The sequence below is a fragment of the Trichomycterus rosablanca genome, chromosome 16 (assembly GCF_030014385.1).
Source record: "Trichomycterus rosablanca isolate fTriRos1 chromosome 16, fTriRos1.hap1, whole genome shotgun sequence".
NCBI classification, from domain to species: domain Eukaryota; kingdom Metazoa; phylum Chordata; class Actinopteri; order Siluriformes; family Trichomycteridae; genus Trichomycterus; species Trichomycterus rosablanca.
Genome location: NC_086003.1, coordinates 20,034,406 through 20,051,665, shown reverse-complemented (window position 1 = coordinate 20,051,665; position 17,260 = coordinate 20,034,406). Strand labels below are relative to the sequence as shown.

Below are 17,260 nucleotides of genomic sequence, written 5' to 3'. Positions count from 1 at the left end.
TAGGAATAATGTCAGATTTTGTTTCTTAGATTAATGTACATATTTATTCCTTTGATCACTAAATCTTAAATTAACAGGTTTGATTTCTGCTCTGGCTTCACTAGATTATTTATAAGTACTCAGACCTTTATCTGTTCACACTGCTGTAAGATCATATAAAATATTGAACGCAGTCCATGCTGAATACCAACTAAGGTTATTATGTGATTTTATTTTGAAAAGAAACTTCTGTTTTTTTGGAGTTCCTCAAGGTTCAGAGTTGGGACCTCTTTAAAAACACTTACCATTACTTTAAAAGCTTTGATTTCAGCCCCCAAGATGTGCAGTCACAATCATTTCTTCTCATAAACAAGTGATCTTTTTTGTAAAATACTATACAGCCATTGTCTTCATTAAAGCACAGATTATATTTAACATCATAATCATTTTAAAATAAATACAATCAACTGACTTTAACACTGTACTGATTTACATTCACTGTAAACATCTTACATTCAAGCCAAGTGTCCTCCTTCCATAAATCTATACATTACTAAAGCAGCTTCCAAGCTCAGTGCAAGTAGTCTGAGAATAACGAGACATCCATTTTGCAGGAATTAACCTTATACTTCTGTTTCCCGGGCTGGATTTGAACACTGATTTTCAGTAAGTTTCTTGTCTACAGGTTCTGCAAAATAAAGTAAAGATCTAGAAGAATCTGTGGAGTCTTGTTCCACTAAAAGCAGATTTGAACTCAGTTCTTCCAGTTTCTCTGTAGATTCTCTGAGATCAGAGGGAGCTGCTGTTTCTAGCTCGGCCTGCTGTTCCAGCTCATCGTTTTCCATCAGAGGAAGCTGGAGGAACTGAGGCAGGGTCAGGTCTTCTTTTTTCAGGAGGCCACGCTGGTCATCAGCACTGCAGCACTGAGCTCGGTTTAACAGCTCTACCAGACCTACAACAGGTTCACCAATATGGGAATTTCATTTATGGGATAGTGAAGTGGATGGGTGATTAGGTATTATGAAGGACTAAGATTTTACCTTCCATATCGTAAGTTCTTCTTAGAGCTGGGTTCTTCTGTCTGGGATTGGGTCTGCAATAACTTGTGGCATGCATATCAACATCGACAGCACCTCTGCGGGCCTGATCGTGCACAAAAAACAAAGGTAAACGGTGGAAGAGAATCTTAAACTTGCTAAATACAATAATTTATTGTATTGAGTTTCAATATGTGCCTAGAATAACTGCATTTTCATTGGTTTTACCCACTATACACCAGCCACTCAATACCTGAACAACACCCTCTATCATGCCTGGGACATTACTGTACTAAAAACAGTCCACCACCCAAATCTGGTCACCAGTTATCATATAGTGGCCCCCTTTCCATTGATGAATGGGTAAAGAAGTGCTGACTAATTGTGTATGGCAACAGATGGACTACAGTCTGTACCTGTATACCTACTTGTATGCACCATAAAATGGCCAGTAGATTTAAATATAACATAGGAGTAGTAATATACTGGCAACTTGCAAAATTCTATGTATAGTCTGTTGTAAGTTATTTACAAGTTTGTGACTGCAAGTTTTATATAAATTGCAAACCCTAAGATATATATTTTGTGCCACGTTTACAAAGCACAAGCCAAGTATTAATTATAAATGTATAATCCATATCACAAATATCAGTTGAAACTATAAACAAAAGTAATTACTTGTGTGGTTTCTTGTTTACCTGCAGATTGAGAGCTGGAGTCGTCTTGGAACTGACACCCTGGTCAACACCTATAAATAAATTCATAAAGATGCAGAGAGCAGTTTCTGTAAGTAGGGTAATCACCAACTTTTGAATTTACTTTGCCCACAGCTGACATTGAGCTGTAGAGCTGACTTACATTTAAATATACTGAGTACTTATTACAACAAATCAGAATTTAAGTGAACAGTGGACTAGTGCAGTCATTCACAAAGCTATTAAATAATACAAGAACAACCAAATCATGTTTTTAGGATCGATACGAGATCGTTTTGAGAAAGAAAGGGCTTTAATTTTTTGGATTTTCTTCACTGTGGATTTCATATCTGATCACGCTTGATTATTTCAACCCAAAGTGAGGAAACTGCGGACGACAGCTTTGCTGCTCCTGCTCTGATGCTTTTGTGAATCGTGGAAAAACGTTAGACTAACCTTAAAAACCATCACTGCATTTGTGAAAAGCATAAACTTAACACAACTAAAAAGGTAGTTTTGGACAATTTGGTTTTATCATTCAATGCTTTGAGTGTGGGCGCTTGTCTGTCCTTAAATACCGGGTGGATCTGCATTATACATGTAAAGTTGTCATACAGCTAAATATTCTTAGGGCAGTTGTAGCCTAGTGGTTAAGGAGCTGGACTAGTAATCGAAAAGTCACCGGTTCAAGCCCCACCACTGCCAGGTTGGGCCATTAAGCAAGGCCCTTAACCCTCAATTGCTTAGACAGTATACTGTCACAGTACTGTAAGTTGCTTTGAATAAAAGTGTCTGCTAAATTTTTAAATATTTCATAAGTCCATGTCACAACTTTAAATCACTAGAATAACCTTTATACTGTATAACATGGACAAGTGCAACCATGGTAAAGCCCTGTTTTAGGTACAAGTTCAAGCTTAATTTCTCATTTATTTGGTTAAGGGCAGACAAATCATGATGGTATTAAGTGAACATAAAATGAAACAATATGAAATTCATACATTTTTATTTTATTATTTCTTTAGGAATAAAACTTCACAGATTTATGTAAATACACAGAAGGCTGCAGTAGTTACCTGGAGATATTATTGTTACTTAATGTAAGTAAACTATAGTATATTTATTTAAATTTGCACTTGAAGCTTGGTTACAACTTCAACCTTTAATTATTTTTTAAGTCACCCATTGTCTGCACTTTTTAGATGGATGATCCCTTAGTTAGTTTGGTAAAGAGGTTAAAAAGACCTCAGAGCTCTCAATAAATAGAAAGTATAGTTTTATCTGTATTCAGTAATCATAAAAGAAATCCTACAGTACCTCCATACATGCAAAGTATGAGGGGATTCAATTCAAAAAACGCATCGCTGAGCACCAGCATCCCTATTAAACCTAATAGATAAGATTCACAGAACAAGAAGAAGTGCATTTTTTGCTCTGTCATGTCATGTTGATTGGGACCACAGAGACACCACATTCGTTAGTATTTAGTTTGTGGACTGCAGACTCGGCTTCATAAATAATAAATCTGAAGTTTTAAATTAAAGCCTGAAATACTTTTACCATCAAAGCAGACGTGCAGCATAACAAAATGAGTCTGGATATAAAGCTCTACTGCACAATGCTTGAATTATGCCGCATTATGTAACATTTTAGCATGACCTTTTGAAAGATGACCGGGTGTCATTCATTTTCAATCAGAGCTGGCAATTTCTGATGACAGGAGGCGGAGTAAAGTAGACAAAATCGGTGACGCAAAAAATGTTTAGCAAAATTTAACTTTGCAAATTAGGAGCAAAGTGATATGGCGATTACCATTAGGAGTTGAGCACTGAGCAAAGCGATACCGTTCATCCTTTTTCTCCACCACTCTCATGCTCCATTTATGGTTCTTAGATAATAGTTCCTACTAAAGATGAAAGAGTAACACACTGTCATTGTGTCAAACTTACACAAAAACACAGCGGTCTTCTTGTCATGTTTACTGCACAGACAGTGATGGACTATGCAGGGATGAAATTTATAGATGAGCAACAGTGCTTGGCGTCAGTTAAATCATGGCAACCAAACACCCACAAGCAATGACGCTTCCAGTGTGAACACAGGATGATAAGCAATCATCAATTCGGGCACCAAGAGGCTGAAAACTCGCTGACGGTCTAAACGTAAGGGACTGTGGTAGCCTAGTGGTAGAGCTTTGGGCTTTCAACTGAAATGTTGAGAGTTCAAATCCCAGCTCTGCCATGTAGCCACTGTTGGGCCCTTGAGCAAGGCCCTTAACCCTCTCTGGTCCAGGGGCGCCATACAATGGCTGACCCTGCGCTCTGACCCCAGCTTCCAAACAAGCTGGGATATGTGAAGAAAGAATTTTGTTGTTCTGTACATGTACTGTCACAGGACGCTGCCCACTGGGCGCTGTTGGCTGAATATTTTTGGTTGGTGGACTATTCTCAGTCCAGCAGTGACAGTGAGGTGTTTAAAAACTCCATCAGCGCTGCTGTGTCTTATCCACTCATACCAGCACAACACACACTAACACACCACCACCATGTCAGTGTCACTGCAGTGCTGAGAATCATCCACCACCCAAATAATACCTGCTCTCTAGTGGTCCTGGGAGAGTCCTGATCATTGAAGAGCAGCGTGAAAGGGGACTAAAGTATGCAGAGAAACAGATGGACTACAGTCAGTAATTGTAGAACTAGAAACATGGAGGTAGTCATAATGTTATGCCTCATTGGTGTATGTATAATGACAAATAAAGGCAATCTAATCTAGGTCCAATGTTTCCGGGTGTCAAAAGACTTTGTTTAAAAGAGTGAAGGCTGTTATAGCTGCAAAGTAGGGGGCAACATATTAATGCCCATGGTTTTAGAATGCCCCTTGGGATGGGTTTTGGGATGTCCAACATGCTCATGGTAAGAATATATCTACAACAATTCTAGTGTATCTATCGACATACTAACAGTCACCAAACCCGAAGACAAACCACTATAACCATTAATTGCATTGGACAAAATATACAGGCTCTAATTAAATAAATTAAAATCAGCATGTCTATTCTAGTAAAGAAGTTCAGTAATAGATGTATTGTCCTTAAGGTCTTCATTGCTGATCCCGTTCAGATGAACACTGACAGGCTCCCAAAAATCACAAATGCATGGTGACATGCTCTATATAAGCACTTTCCCAGTTCCAGAGGACAAACTACTTTTCCTTCTAGTGGCCCATTTAAGAAGAGACACTCTACTCCACTCGTAAATGTGTTAATGATAGGAGACAAATTTGTTAGGGAGACAGAGTGTACTGGCATCGATACCTTTTACTTTGTCCAGGATTAGTATCTTATTGGCCAGGTCGGTGACAGCCGTGTTCATGTTTATCTGCTCTGTGCTTCCTTTCTGAAAAAGAAAAAAGGAATTCAGGGATCAAAAGGAACAAATATATTCCACAAAGCATCAGATGCACTGCATGGATAAAAAGTATGGATGCCCTCTTTTTAATGGCTTGGTTGGCTGTTTTCAGCTACACTGATTGCTAAAAAGAATATAAAATCAAGCATCCAGACATTCAACCTTCAAATAAACTTAGGCATAGGTCATACTGAGGAGCTCAGGACATTTATTGGGGCACCATGATTGGAACCTTACAATCCATCAGTGTGTTTAATTGTTGCCCTCCATGAGCTGTCCTGGTCATAAAACACATAAATTGACAAAAAGTTGTATCTACACCGACCAGGCATAACATTATGACCACTGACAGGTGAAGTGAATAACACTGATTACCTCTTCATCACGGTACCTGTTAGTGGGTGGGATATATTAGGCAAGTTAGGCAAGTGTTAGAAGCAGGAAAAATGGGCGAGTGTAAGGATTTGAGCGAGTTTGACAAGGGCCAAATTGTGATGGCTAGACAACTGGGTCAAAGCATCTCCAAAACTGCAGCTCTGTGGGGTGTTCCCGGTCTGCAGTGGTCAGTATCTATCAAAAGTGGTCCAAGACAGGATCAGTGGTAAACCGGCGACAGGGTCATGGGCGGCCAAGGCTCACTGATACACGTGGGGAGCGAAGGCTGGCCCGTGTGGTCCGATCCAACAGACGAGCTACTGTAGCTCAAATTACTGAAGAAGTTAATGCTGGTTCTGATAGAAAGGTGTCAGAATACACAGTGCATCACAGTTTGTTGCATATGGGGCTGATAGCTATAGACCAGTCAGGGTGCCCATGCTGACCCCTGTCCACCGCTGAAAGCGCCAACAATGGACATATGATCATCAGAGGCCACAACAACAAGTTTGATGTGATGACTTGGCTTCCAAATTCTCCAGATCTCAATCGAATCTAGCATCTGTGGGACGTGCTGGACAAACAAGTCCGATCCATGGAGGCCCCACCTCGCAACTTACAGGAGTTAAAGGATCTGCTGCTAACATCTTGGTGCCAGATACTACAGCACACCTTCAGGGGTCTAGTGGAGTCCATGCCTTGACGGGTCAGGGCTGTTTTGGCAGCAAAAGGGGGACCAACACAATATTATGAAGGTGGTCAAAGTGTTATACCTGATCAGTGTATATTCACTATTTTCACTAAGCATCATCAACTACAAAATGTGTGATTTTGAATTTGCCAAGGGTTGGCTGGATTTGTGTAAAGTACCATCTAGCGGTCACACATTTGGGTTTGGTGAATGCCCTTTCAATACAAAATAATGATTTGCTGACATTGGAAGAACTTGATGGGCTGTCCCAACAATACCCACATCTACTAATGTGAATGGCCACTGTGTGGTAGGTCTTACTGACCATCCACAGTGCCAGTAATGTATCTAAGTGGAAGTAAACCACAATATAGTAAAAAAAAAAAAAAATCCCTACCAGCAAAATGGACCAACTTCAAATTAAATGCCATGTTTAAGTAGCACATATGAATGTGATGTTCAGGTGTCCACACGATTTGGTCCTTGTCATGTACAGTATATACAGAATATCTATACATCTATGACAAATTAAATCATTTCTGTAAAATTCTCTACATTGCAGATTTATACAACCCCAAATTAGAAAACGTCAGGATGGCATGGAAAAAGCAAATAATAAAAATGCAGTGTTCCTTACATTTACTTTTACAATCGGGAGAAATTTCAGTGCATAAAGGCCAAAGGCGCTAGCTTAAGCTGAACACCGGTGATCTTTGATCCCTCAGACGGCACTGCATCAAGAACCGCCACTCAACAATAGCTGATATAACCACATGGGGAGGGATTACTTTGGCAAACCTTTGTCAAGCACTACAGTATGGAGTTACATGCACAAATGCCACTTCAAACTTTACTGTGCAAAAAAGAAGCCTTATGTTAACCATGTCCGGAAGCGCCATCGACCTCTCTGGGCTCAGAGGCATCTAGGATGGACCATCACACAGTGGACACGTGTATTGGAATGGATGTTTAATAATAAATGAAATGAAGTTGAGCCGACAAAACATGAAATATCTCAGGTTCATCCTGTCTGCAATCAAATAAAAGTCAAAGTAAATGTAAGAAACTCTGTGTTTTTGTATTATTTGCATTTACCATACTGTCCCAACTTTTCCTGATTTGGGGTTGTAGATGCTCCAAGCTGTATATGCTTCATATAAAAGTCTGATATTCAAAGAGAAAAGTACACAAGTATAGAAGGAAATTTTTTTTTTTTAACAAAGAGCAAATTAACTTGTAGCAGTCAATAGCAGCAGAGCTCACCATGGTAGCTATGACATCCTGGGGTCGGAGGCGGTGTTTCTGGAGCACTGAGGACAGCGCCTCTTGTAGGGTCTTGTTAGATTTCACCCTCATGGCCATGGTCTTACCTGTGTATGCCACCTCCACACTGTATAACACACATATGCAAAGTTAACACCAGAAAACCATCAGGCTTTAGATACAGTGTATCACAAAAGTGAGTACACCCCTCACATTTCTGCAGATATTTAAGTATATCTTTTCATGGGACAACACTGACAAAATGACACTTTGACACAATGAAAAGTAGTCTGTGTGCAGCTTATATAACAGTGTACATTTATTCTTCCCTCAAAATATCTCAATATACAGCCATTAATGTCTAAACCACCGGCAACAAAAGTGAGTACACCCCTAAGAGACTACACCCCTAAATGTCCAAATTGAGCACTGCTTGTCATTTTCCCTCCAAAATGTCATGTGATTTGTTAGTGTTACTAGGTCTCAGGTGTTCATAGGGAGCAGGTGTGTTCAATTTAGTAGTACAGCTCTCACACTCTCTCATACTGGTCACTGAAAGTTCCAACATGGCACCTCATGGCAAAGAACTCTCTGAGGATCTTAAAAGACGAATTGTTGCGCTACATGAAGATGGCCAAGTCTACAAGAAGATTGCCAACACCCTGAAACTGAGCTGCAGCACAGTGGCCAAGATCATCCAGCGTTTTAAAAGAGCAGGGTCCACTCAGAACAGACCTCGCGTTGGTCGTCCAAAGAAGCTGAGTGCACGTGCTCAGCGTCACATGCAACTGCTGTCTTTGAAAGATAGGCGCAGGAGTGCTGTCAGCATTGCTGCAGAGATTGAAAAGGCGGGAGGTCAGCCTGTCAGTGCTCAGACCATACGCCGCACACTACATCAAATTGGTCTGCATGGCTGTCACCCCAGAAGGAAGCCTCTTCTGAAGTCTCTACACAAGAAAGCCCGCAAACAGTTTGCTGAAGACATGTCAACAAAGGACATGGATTACTGGAACCATGTCCTATGGTCTGATGAGACCAAGATTAATTTGTTTGGTTCAGATGGTCTCAAGCATGTGTGGCGGCAATCAGGTGAGGAGTACAAAGATAAGTGTGTCATGCCTACAGTCAAGCATGGTGGTGGGAATGCCATGGTCTGGGGCTTCATGAGTGCAGCAGGTGTTGGGGAGTTACATTTCATTGAGGGACACATGAACTCCAATATGTACTGTGAAATACTGAAGCAGAGCATGATCCCCTCCCTCCGGAAACTGGGTCGCAGGGCAGTGTTCCAGCATGATAATGACCCCAAACACACCTCTAAGACGACCACTGCTTTATTGAAGAGGCTGAGGGTAAAGGTGATGGACTGGCCAAGCATGTCTCCAGACCTAAACCCAATAGAACATCTTTGGGGCATCCTCAAGCGGAAGGTGGAGGAGTGCAAAGTCTCGAATATCTGCCAGCTCCGTGATGTCGTCATGGAGGAGTGGAAAAGCATTCCAGTGGCAACCTGTGAAGCTCTGGTAAACTCCATGCCCAGGAGAGTTAAGGCAGTTCTGGGAAATAATGGTGGCCACACAAAATATTGACACTTCAGGAACTTTCACTAAGGGGTGTACTCACTTTTGTTGCCGGTGGTTTAGACATTAATGGCTGTATATTGAGTTATTTTGAGGGAAGAATAAATTTACACTGTTATTTAAGCTACACACAGACTACTTTTCATTGTGTCAAAGTGTCATTTTGTCAGTGTTGTCCCATGAAAAGATATACTTAAATATCTGCAGAAATGTGAGGGGTGTACTCACTTTTGTGATACACTGTAGATGTAAAAGTGAAGTTGCCTTGTTTCATTAAATGTATTCTATCTGCTAGTCACTTTTGTCCTCATTTCGTTCATTTTTAAGAATAGTCCCTATTAAAATTACATTTTAAGTATGTTAAGTGAGACTAAAAAGCTTAATGACTTTCAATATGACACTGTAGAAGGCCATTAATTAACTATGTCATTATTCTGTCCTGCTAGAGCTTCCACAGCCAGTTGTACAGTCTTGTGAACTGGAAATTTCTAGTATTGTTCACAGTCTGATTGGAGTTGAAGTCTTTGGCCCAGCACCACTAGATCTGTACACCCATGGTGCCCCTGTCCCCAGTGACTTGGCCCTCCATAGAGTGTTTATTACATAGCAACGCGGTTGAAGACAGACTTTCAGGAGCGGAACACCTCATCTGGTGATTGCACTTGGTTTAAATACTTTTTGTCAGTTTTAACACTCAAACCGAGCGACCAGACCCTCGTCGGACAGAACAAAATGCCTACCGACAAAGGCAGCACATTTAAAAAATATGAGGGTGACCTCTCGTTGGTGTTGTTGTTGGAAGCAAACTGTTCTTGGATCAGTAGGGTCTTATAATCCGTGTGGTTCTGAGGTAGCGGTAAACGCTCGGGACGTTTCTGAGACACAGTCCTATTCTCTAAACACATCCTCACTCAAAAATCCAACTCAAAAGGGGTCAGATCAGCTAGGTCTAAGTGCTTTGGAGTTTTAGTACTTCGCTTGCACAAAACCACCACCACCAAGGAACTATCACGACCGCCATGGCAGCAGCCACCGCCACCAGTATGGGAACAAGCATAAAGAAAGGTTCCGGCTTGTTCTCGGGTGGCGGATGAAAGATCTCATTTACATTTTTGGCATTTAGCAGTCGCTTTTATCCAAAGTGACTTACAGTACTGTGACAGTATATTGTCTAAGCAATTGAGGGTTAAGGGCCTTGCTCAAGAGCCAAACAGTGGCAACCTGGCAGTGGTGGGGCTTGAGCCAGCAACCTTCTGAACACTAGTCCAGTACCTTAACCACTAGGCTACAACTATCCATCTCAGCACTCAGATTTCAGCACTCTCAGCTTATGTGACAGCTCCTTTGTTTTAGTCCTGGTTGCAATACACCTTGAACATTTGAATCTTTGTGTGATGTTTATAAAACACATCACAGCTAAAGCTAATTAAAAATCATTATTTTTATTTATGCATTTTCTCCCCTTTTTCTCCCTTTTTAGCGCATCCAATTGCCCGATTGCATCATGCTTCCTCTCCACCAATGCCGATTTCTGCTCTGATTGAGGAGAACGAAGCTAACCCACGCCCCCTCTGACACGTGGGCAGCAGCCGTATGCATCTTATCACCTACACTTTGACGAGTACAGTGCAGCTCAGCACTGTTTACGGAGAGACACACCCGAAGAGCACTCTTTTCTCATCTATGTGCAGGCGCCATCAGTGCTTGGGTGGTGTACTGGTCTAACGCACTAGCAGTACTATTAAAATGGACTAACACCCACACAGGCACAATTGGGTGTATCTAAAGGACAGGGAGAGGAGGGAGGGTTGAAAAGTGTAATAGCAGCCTCTGCTGTCCGGTCGAGATGCCCTGCAATAGTGGTGGACAATTTGCAGATTGTGTGTCAGAGATAGTCTCAGCTCTTCTTAACCAGTGCAGGGGGTGTATTTCTGTCTTCAGCCAGCACAGGTCGTAATTGCATTAGTTATTAGAGAGAGACCCTATCCGGCTTAATCCCACCCATATCTGAACAACAGGCCAATCGTTGTTCATATGGTTGCTCAGCCTAGCCGGCAGGCAGAGCTGAGATTCGATACGATGTATTCGAGATCCCAGCTCTGGTTCCAGCGTGTGTTTTTACTGCTGCGCCACCTGAGCGGCCCATTAAAAATCATTATTGAGTTCCAATGGTTTAATCATGTTGTAACCCAACTTTAGATCATACAGACTAGAAGAAGGTTTTACGATGAGCTTGATTGTGTAGAGGTTGAATAAGTGTCACATGTCAGTATTAACAATCCTGCTACTCTACAATACTACTTTTATTTTCTGTGCTCATTTGCAGTATTAATCAGCTGATGAAGATTTAATTGAAAGCAAAATTCTTCTTTTATTTGGGGTTGTTAAATGTTTCTGATTGAAATTGTAGCTGCAAACAGAATATACTCGTCAGTTGTTTAGCATGCATGGAAATCACCCTTAATGAATATAAAGTGACTAGCAAAGACAGATGAAGAAAGTGGTTTTTGGCTGGTAATATCTGGCCCACTGCCCTGCCTCACTGGGGTGTAGAATATTTTAGCAGGGTTTTTTTTGCACACATGGCTGAAAGATTAGTGCTTCTACTGTATAATAGAATCTTTTTTTCATACAATTTTAATATGTTTTGGCAGAGACAGCTTTTAGAGAGGACCTGGAATACATTCCAATGTCAGAGACTCTGCTATGAAGGCAGAAAAAACCTGAAGACAGACCGCTTGACTGACAGCCTATGAAATTGGTCTCACGAATCCAATCTCCTACTAAATGTGGAAGCCACAATAATCCTGTCAATATTCAAAGCAATTCAACTACCGGGGGGGGGGGGATCAGTTTGATCTGCTTGTCCTATGTCTGTGTGGGTTGTCTCTGAGTACTCTGGTTTTCTCCCATTTCTCAAAAATACTCCACCTCCCAGGTGCTTGGGTGTTCCGGTCTAATGCACTAGCCCAACACAGCTGGGGATCTCTAGTTCCCAGGCAGTACTATTAAAATGGACTAACTCTGCTGTCCGGTCAAGATGCCCTGCAATAGTGGTGGACAATTTGCAGATTGTTTAGCATGGCTCTTTATGCAATACAGCTCTCTGAGACTACACTGGAAGGGAAAAGATGTAGTGTGTCAGAGATAGTCTCAGCCTTTCTGAGCCAGTGCAGGGGGTGGAGCAGGCATTGGATTACAATGAGGAATTGGTAACAAAAACCCAAAACACCAATTTAAAATGCAAAATATGAAAGAAATATCCACCTTAGTCACTCAGGTGGCGCAGAGGTAAAGTACGCTAGCGCACCAGAGTTGGAGTTTAACCTCCTGAAGTTAAATAGGTTAATTTAAATATCCCCTAGGGGTAAGGTGATGAGTGAATGGGTTTAATGGATTGCCACCTGTTCAGAGTGTGTTCCTGTCTTGTACCCAGTATTTCCAATAATGTATTTATTAATGGGAGCAGGGGTTAATCTCAGCTATGATCTGACAGCACTTTTACCCCATTTTGTTCTAATAAGACAGGTCCTGAGTACCTGGGTTTGATTCTTGTATTCAGCCAGTGAATGTAAAGAGGTTCTATCATGTTGAATAACTAACACAATGCTAGTGTGCTCACAGAAAGTAACCTAATGCACCAACAAGCCTTAGTTTCACTGGTCTTAACAACTTGATTCGCAATACCTAAGACCAAATTGTAACTCAACGTTACACCCACTGCACCAACCTAATTGACCAACAGGCACAACTGGGTCTAAGTTTCATCCATTCAGTTTAGTTTTAGTTTCAGTTTCCACCCCCAAAATATTCCAGTAGGTTAAACTAACGACATCAAACTGCCCTCAGATGTAAAGGAGTGTGTAAATGAGCCAATGTGTGATGCCCTATGATGGACTGGCACCTTGTTTAAGGTCAAGTCAATTCAAATGTATTTGTATAACGCTTTTTACAATAGACATTGTCTCAAAGCAACTTTACAGAATCCAGGATCGACAGACCAAAACCCCCTGTTGAGCAAGCCAAGGGCAACAGTGGCAAGGAAAAACTCCCTTAAATTACAGGAAGAAACCTTGAGAGGAACCAAACAAGGTGTATGTCGGCCTCACATACAGTGATTGTGGGGCAGGTTTTATTCCCATACTCCTTCAGAAAGAATAATGCCAGCTCTAGTGGATCAGACATGCAAGTACAGATTGAAGAGGCCTGCCAGCCATGTCATTTTAAATTTGACTCTAATTCACAGCAAATTGGTGCAATGGTTCTTAATTTTGACAGGCACTGTAGGTGCAACCTGCCCCTAAACCCTGAACAAGCCAACTGAGCTCAATTCTGCCCTGCAAAATAAGTTAGACGTTAACACTCACGCAAATGTCACCCGTAGCTCCAGAATAATCTGCTGCTCCTTTAACACAGAGCTGTCTTGGTCCAGAGACAGCGGCTGCTGTGGAAGGTGACAGAATTTTAATTCAGAGAGAAAGTTGGGAAGACTATACACAGCACTTTGAGAGTTAGATTCACCTTAGACTCACCTTTTCCTTCCCTTGCATGTAAATAATGATGTCAGAGAGGGGAAGTCCTCTTTTCTCACACAGGCCTGCAAGCATGCTGCGGATAGTGAGACCAGGTCGGGCAGGGGTCAGCGAGGCCGTGCCATCAGGTAGAAACACACAGCAGTACTTGTCGGCTGTGGGTTTAACCTCACTCCCTGAGTCTGTAGAGCGAGCTACTAGCCTCTCCATCTGCTCCAACATACAAAACTGTTATAACACATATAATCTCTGTTTACATTTCAGCCTAGATTTAACTACTGTATTGTCTAAAAGAGTAGTGTGGTTATTATTACCTCTGCACTATGTAAAGATCCAGGTCTCCCAGTGACAGAGGGTTCTGGAAAACAAAGCAGAATACATTTTTGACACAAATTATTGAACACATTAAGGCTTGAGGGTTGTTTGTTTCTACACCACAAACCTCCCCAGGATCCTCTCTTCTCTTTGCGCTTCTCCCAGCTCATCTTGCCTTTTAAAGGGACCTTCCTCCTCTCCACCACATCTTCAGACTCTGCGGAAGTTCTGCCTGACATGACCTTTGGCTTCTATGGAATAAAATTTAATAATAAAACTTCTAAAACCTCCCAAAACCCATACCCCTACATGAGGCTCTGACACTCAACAGTGTCGGTTTGATCACTGTTTAGGTCATTGGAGAAGTGCTAGCTCAGAGGCTGTCAGTCAGAAGGTTGAGGGGTTAAATCTCAGCTTTGCCAACAGCCACTGTTAAACCTTTGAGGAAGACCCTTAACCCTCCTGGTTCCAGGGGTGCTGGATAATTGCTGATCCTATGCTCTGACCCCAGAATCCAAACAAGTTGGGTTTTGCAAAGGAATTTTCATTGTACAGTACACATGTATACACCAATGAGTCAATGTTCTAGAACCACCCACAGCTCTGACCTGCCAAGACATGGACTTCAAAAGGACATTACCAGCTGGTCTTTCTGTCTCTGGTTCTACTGTGCATCCTTGTGCCATGTCTTTTATGAGTATACAGTGCCAGTTAACATTATTTAGTTGCTCCAACGTCCATATGCCTCTGTACCCAAAGTATGTGCTTTTGACAGCTGAGAGGAGTTAGCTTGGGCACTTTATGTTGCCCCAGTCCCAAAAATTAAATGATCTGCAATCTGAGCCACAGCCTCTTGTTGGTCTATACCATATTTCTTATGGCATCAATGAGTCTTGGCTGACCACTGCTGGTTAGTACTCAAAATGTAATACATGTAATGACATGCAGTGTTGATACAAAATAGCCATTGCCAGACATATCCTTAGGAGATGGTCCTCAGCAACCTGGACCCCTGGGCAATGAAAAAAATTAACATGGTCTAACAAATCAACTGATAATCAACTTTATTTTGAAAAATCTACAGTAACATAAATGGGAATTTAAACCCTGGATCCCAGCAATGTACACCACTGATGATGTTCATATATGAGTTATTTCCAATATTTCAAGATCTATTCCCTCTTTGTTTGAGATTCTTAACCATTTACCTCTTTGAATTTCTGCTCTGATTTGTTCTGCTCCCTGGTTGCCGGGTTGCTGCTGTGTTTTATGATGGTGGGTGTAAAGCCCTGGCCAGGCTCTGGCAGAGGCCTGCCCTCCACATTAGCCAGCATGCAGTTCTGATAGAGCTGTGAGCGCACAAAGCGAGTGTAGCTGTCAAATTTCATCAGCTTAAAGATCTGTGCAGAGAAAGAGAAGGAGAAAAAGAAATTGGTAGGCAAAAGTGGTTCAGACTAAATGAAACAGAAAAAGGTTTTATAAATGTTAGATCATAGCTTTAAGAGACTTTATTATGACTGATATGACTGGCAATTTTGCAAAAGATTTGCAAAAGGAATAAAGGCTATCATTATATTTTAAAATACAGCGTATTATCTTACACTGATCAGCCATAACATTAAAACCACCTCCTTGTTTCTACACTCACTGTCCATTTTATCAGCTCCACTTACCATATAGAAGCACTTTGTAGTTCCACAATTACTGACTGTAGTCCATCTGTTTCTCTGCATACTTTTTTAACTTGCTTTTACTCTGTTCTTTAATAGTCAGGACCCCCACAGAACCACCACAGAGCAGATATTATTCTGGTGGATCATTCTCAGCACTGCAGTGACACTGACATGGTGGTGGTGTGTTTGGTGCCGCTAAGGTGGCACAGCGGTAAAATACGCTAGCAAACCAGAGCTGGGATCTCGAATACTTCGTATCGAATCTCAGCTCTGCCATCCGGCTGGGCTGGGCGGCTATATGAACAACGTTTGGCTGTGGTTCATACAGGGTTATGGAGCCGGATAGGGACCTCATAACTGATGCAATTACGACCTCTGCTTGCTGATTGATGGCATCTGCACAGAGTAGAGGAATAATGCTGATCAGGGCGTGTCTTTCCGTACACAGGGCTGATTTGCATATGAACTCGGCTGGTGCAGGTGGTCGGAGAGGGCGTGTGTCAGTTCACTCTCCTCAAACAGGGCGGGGGTCAGTACCCGTAGAGAGGAAGCATAATGTAATTGGGTAAAAAAATTGGACGCGCTAACAAATCGGGAGAAAAAGGGAGAAAATGCATTTAAAAAAAGAAAGAAATGGTTTGATGTAAAAAAGAATAGTGGAATTTTGTGTAAAGGCCTGGACGAAGCTCTCCCAGAAGGTTGAAAGCCATTACGTCTGGCTATCTTATTATTATTTTATACCTCTATTCTGAGCAGTGAGAGCAGTACCTGTTGTTGAGCCTTCTGAAAGATTTCAGGATAAGGGTTTTGTACATCTTTCTCATCCACCCGGACTTTGTCATCAATATTGATAGGACTGGTAGCATTTTTGGACAGGAAACTGTTGTAGATTAAAAGAGCCTCCTTACTCAGCTACAAAACAAGACAAAAGAAAATATCTCAGGACACTGTAATCACAAAAATAAACAAATAAACTATTTTTGTCATTGTGTTGGAAAACAAAAATATTTCATACTGTGACTTACCTTTTCAGTATTATGGGCTGGTATCTGGCGGAAATTCTCACATGCCAGCCAGAAAAGAATGTTCTCCACACTGACCTCTGACTTTAAGAACTCCTGCAAATGTATCAACCATATTCATATCATGATTTATTAGTTATATACAGCATATTATTATTCAGCTCTATTAATAATATGTTTAATTTATATAGCGCCTTTTACAATCCCAAGGAAGCTAAGTAAAGTAAACAGAAAAGTTTTTAGTTGAGTTTTGAAAAACGAAAGAGAGAAACAGTCACAAAGTGATAGTGGGAAATAATTCCAGAGTTTAGGGGCAGCAGCACTGAATGATCTGCTGCCCACAGATGACAGTTTAAATTTGAGTGTAGTCAGAAGTCCAGTGCCAGATGATTTGAGGGTGCGGGAGGGACGGTATGGTCTCTAAATGTATAATGTGGTTAAAGGGAACATGAGTGACATTTTCATGGATACGACAACCAAATCCCTGCAGGAAACATCAGGTCATTATGTTAATAAGCAAAGCAATAGTAATTCAAATAGAGACCAATTTCAAATGACCATCATATCTTTTTCTAAATGAGTGGGCTTTGTTATCTCTAATTTTATGACAAGTTACACCCGCTGTGACAGCTGATTTTATTTTTTTCTGTTAACCAGCATTATATAATTATTTATTCATTCACTGTGT

The 17,260-nt window shown here is 41.3% G+C and overlaps 1 protein-coding gene across 1 annotated transcript in view; it reads right to left on the bottom strand.

The window, feature by feature from the left end:
- Nucleotides 1–212: 212 nt before the first annotated feature.
- The window catches only part of rgs14b (regulator of G protein signaling 14b), a 31,883-nt gene continuing 14,835 nt past the window's right edge, over nucleotides 213–17,260 (bottom strand). Inside the window, exons 4-15 of the mRNA XM_063011746.1 lie at nucleotides 16,576–16,668; nucleotides 16,319–16,462; nucleotides 15,086–15,277; nucleotides 14,005–14,128; nucleotides 13,877–13,920; nucleotides 13,563–13,772; nucleotides 13,398–13,474; nucleotides 7,451–7,577; nucleotides 5,028–5,109; nucleotides 1,715–1,764; nucleotides 1,020–1,122; nucleotides 213–931 (exon numbers count right to left, since the gene is read on the bottom strand). Of these exons, the coding sequence (XP_062867816.1) occupies nucleotides 603–931; nucleotides 1,020–1,122; nucleotides 1,715–1,764; nucleotides 5,028–5,109; nucleotides 7,451–7,577; nucleotides 13,398–13,474; nucleotides 13,563–13,772; nucleotides 13,877–13,920; nucleotides 14,005–14,128; nucleotides 15,086–15,277; nucleotides 16,319–16,462; nucleotides 16,576–16,668 (1,575 nt within the window). The 3' untranslated portion in view covers nucleotides 213–602. The remainder of the gene's footprint in view (nucleotides 932–1,019; nucleotides 1,123–1,714; nucleotides 1,765–5,027; nucleotides 5,110–7,450; nucleotides 7,578–13,397; nucleotides 13,475–13,562; nucleotides 13,773–13,876; nucleotides 13,921–14,004; nucleotides 14,129–15,085; nucleotides 15,278–16,318; nucleotides 16,463–16,575; nucleotides 16,669–17,260) is intronic.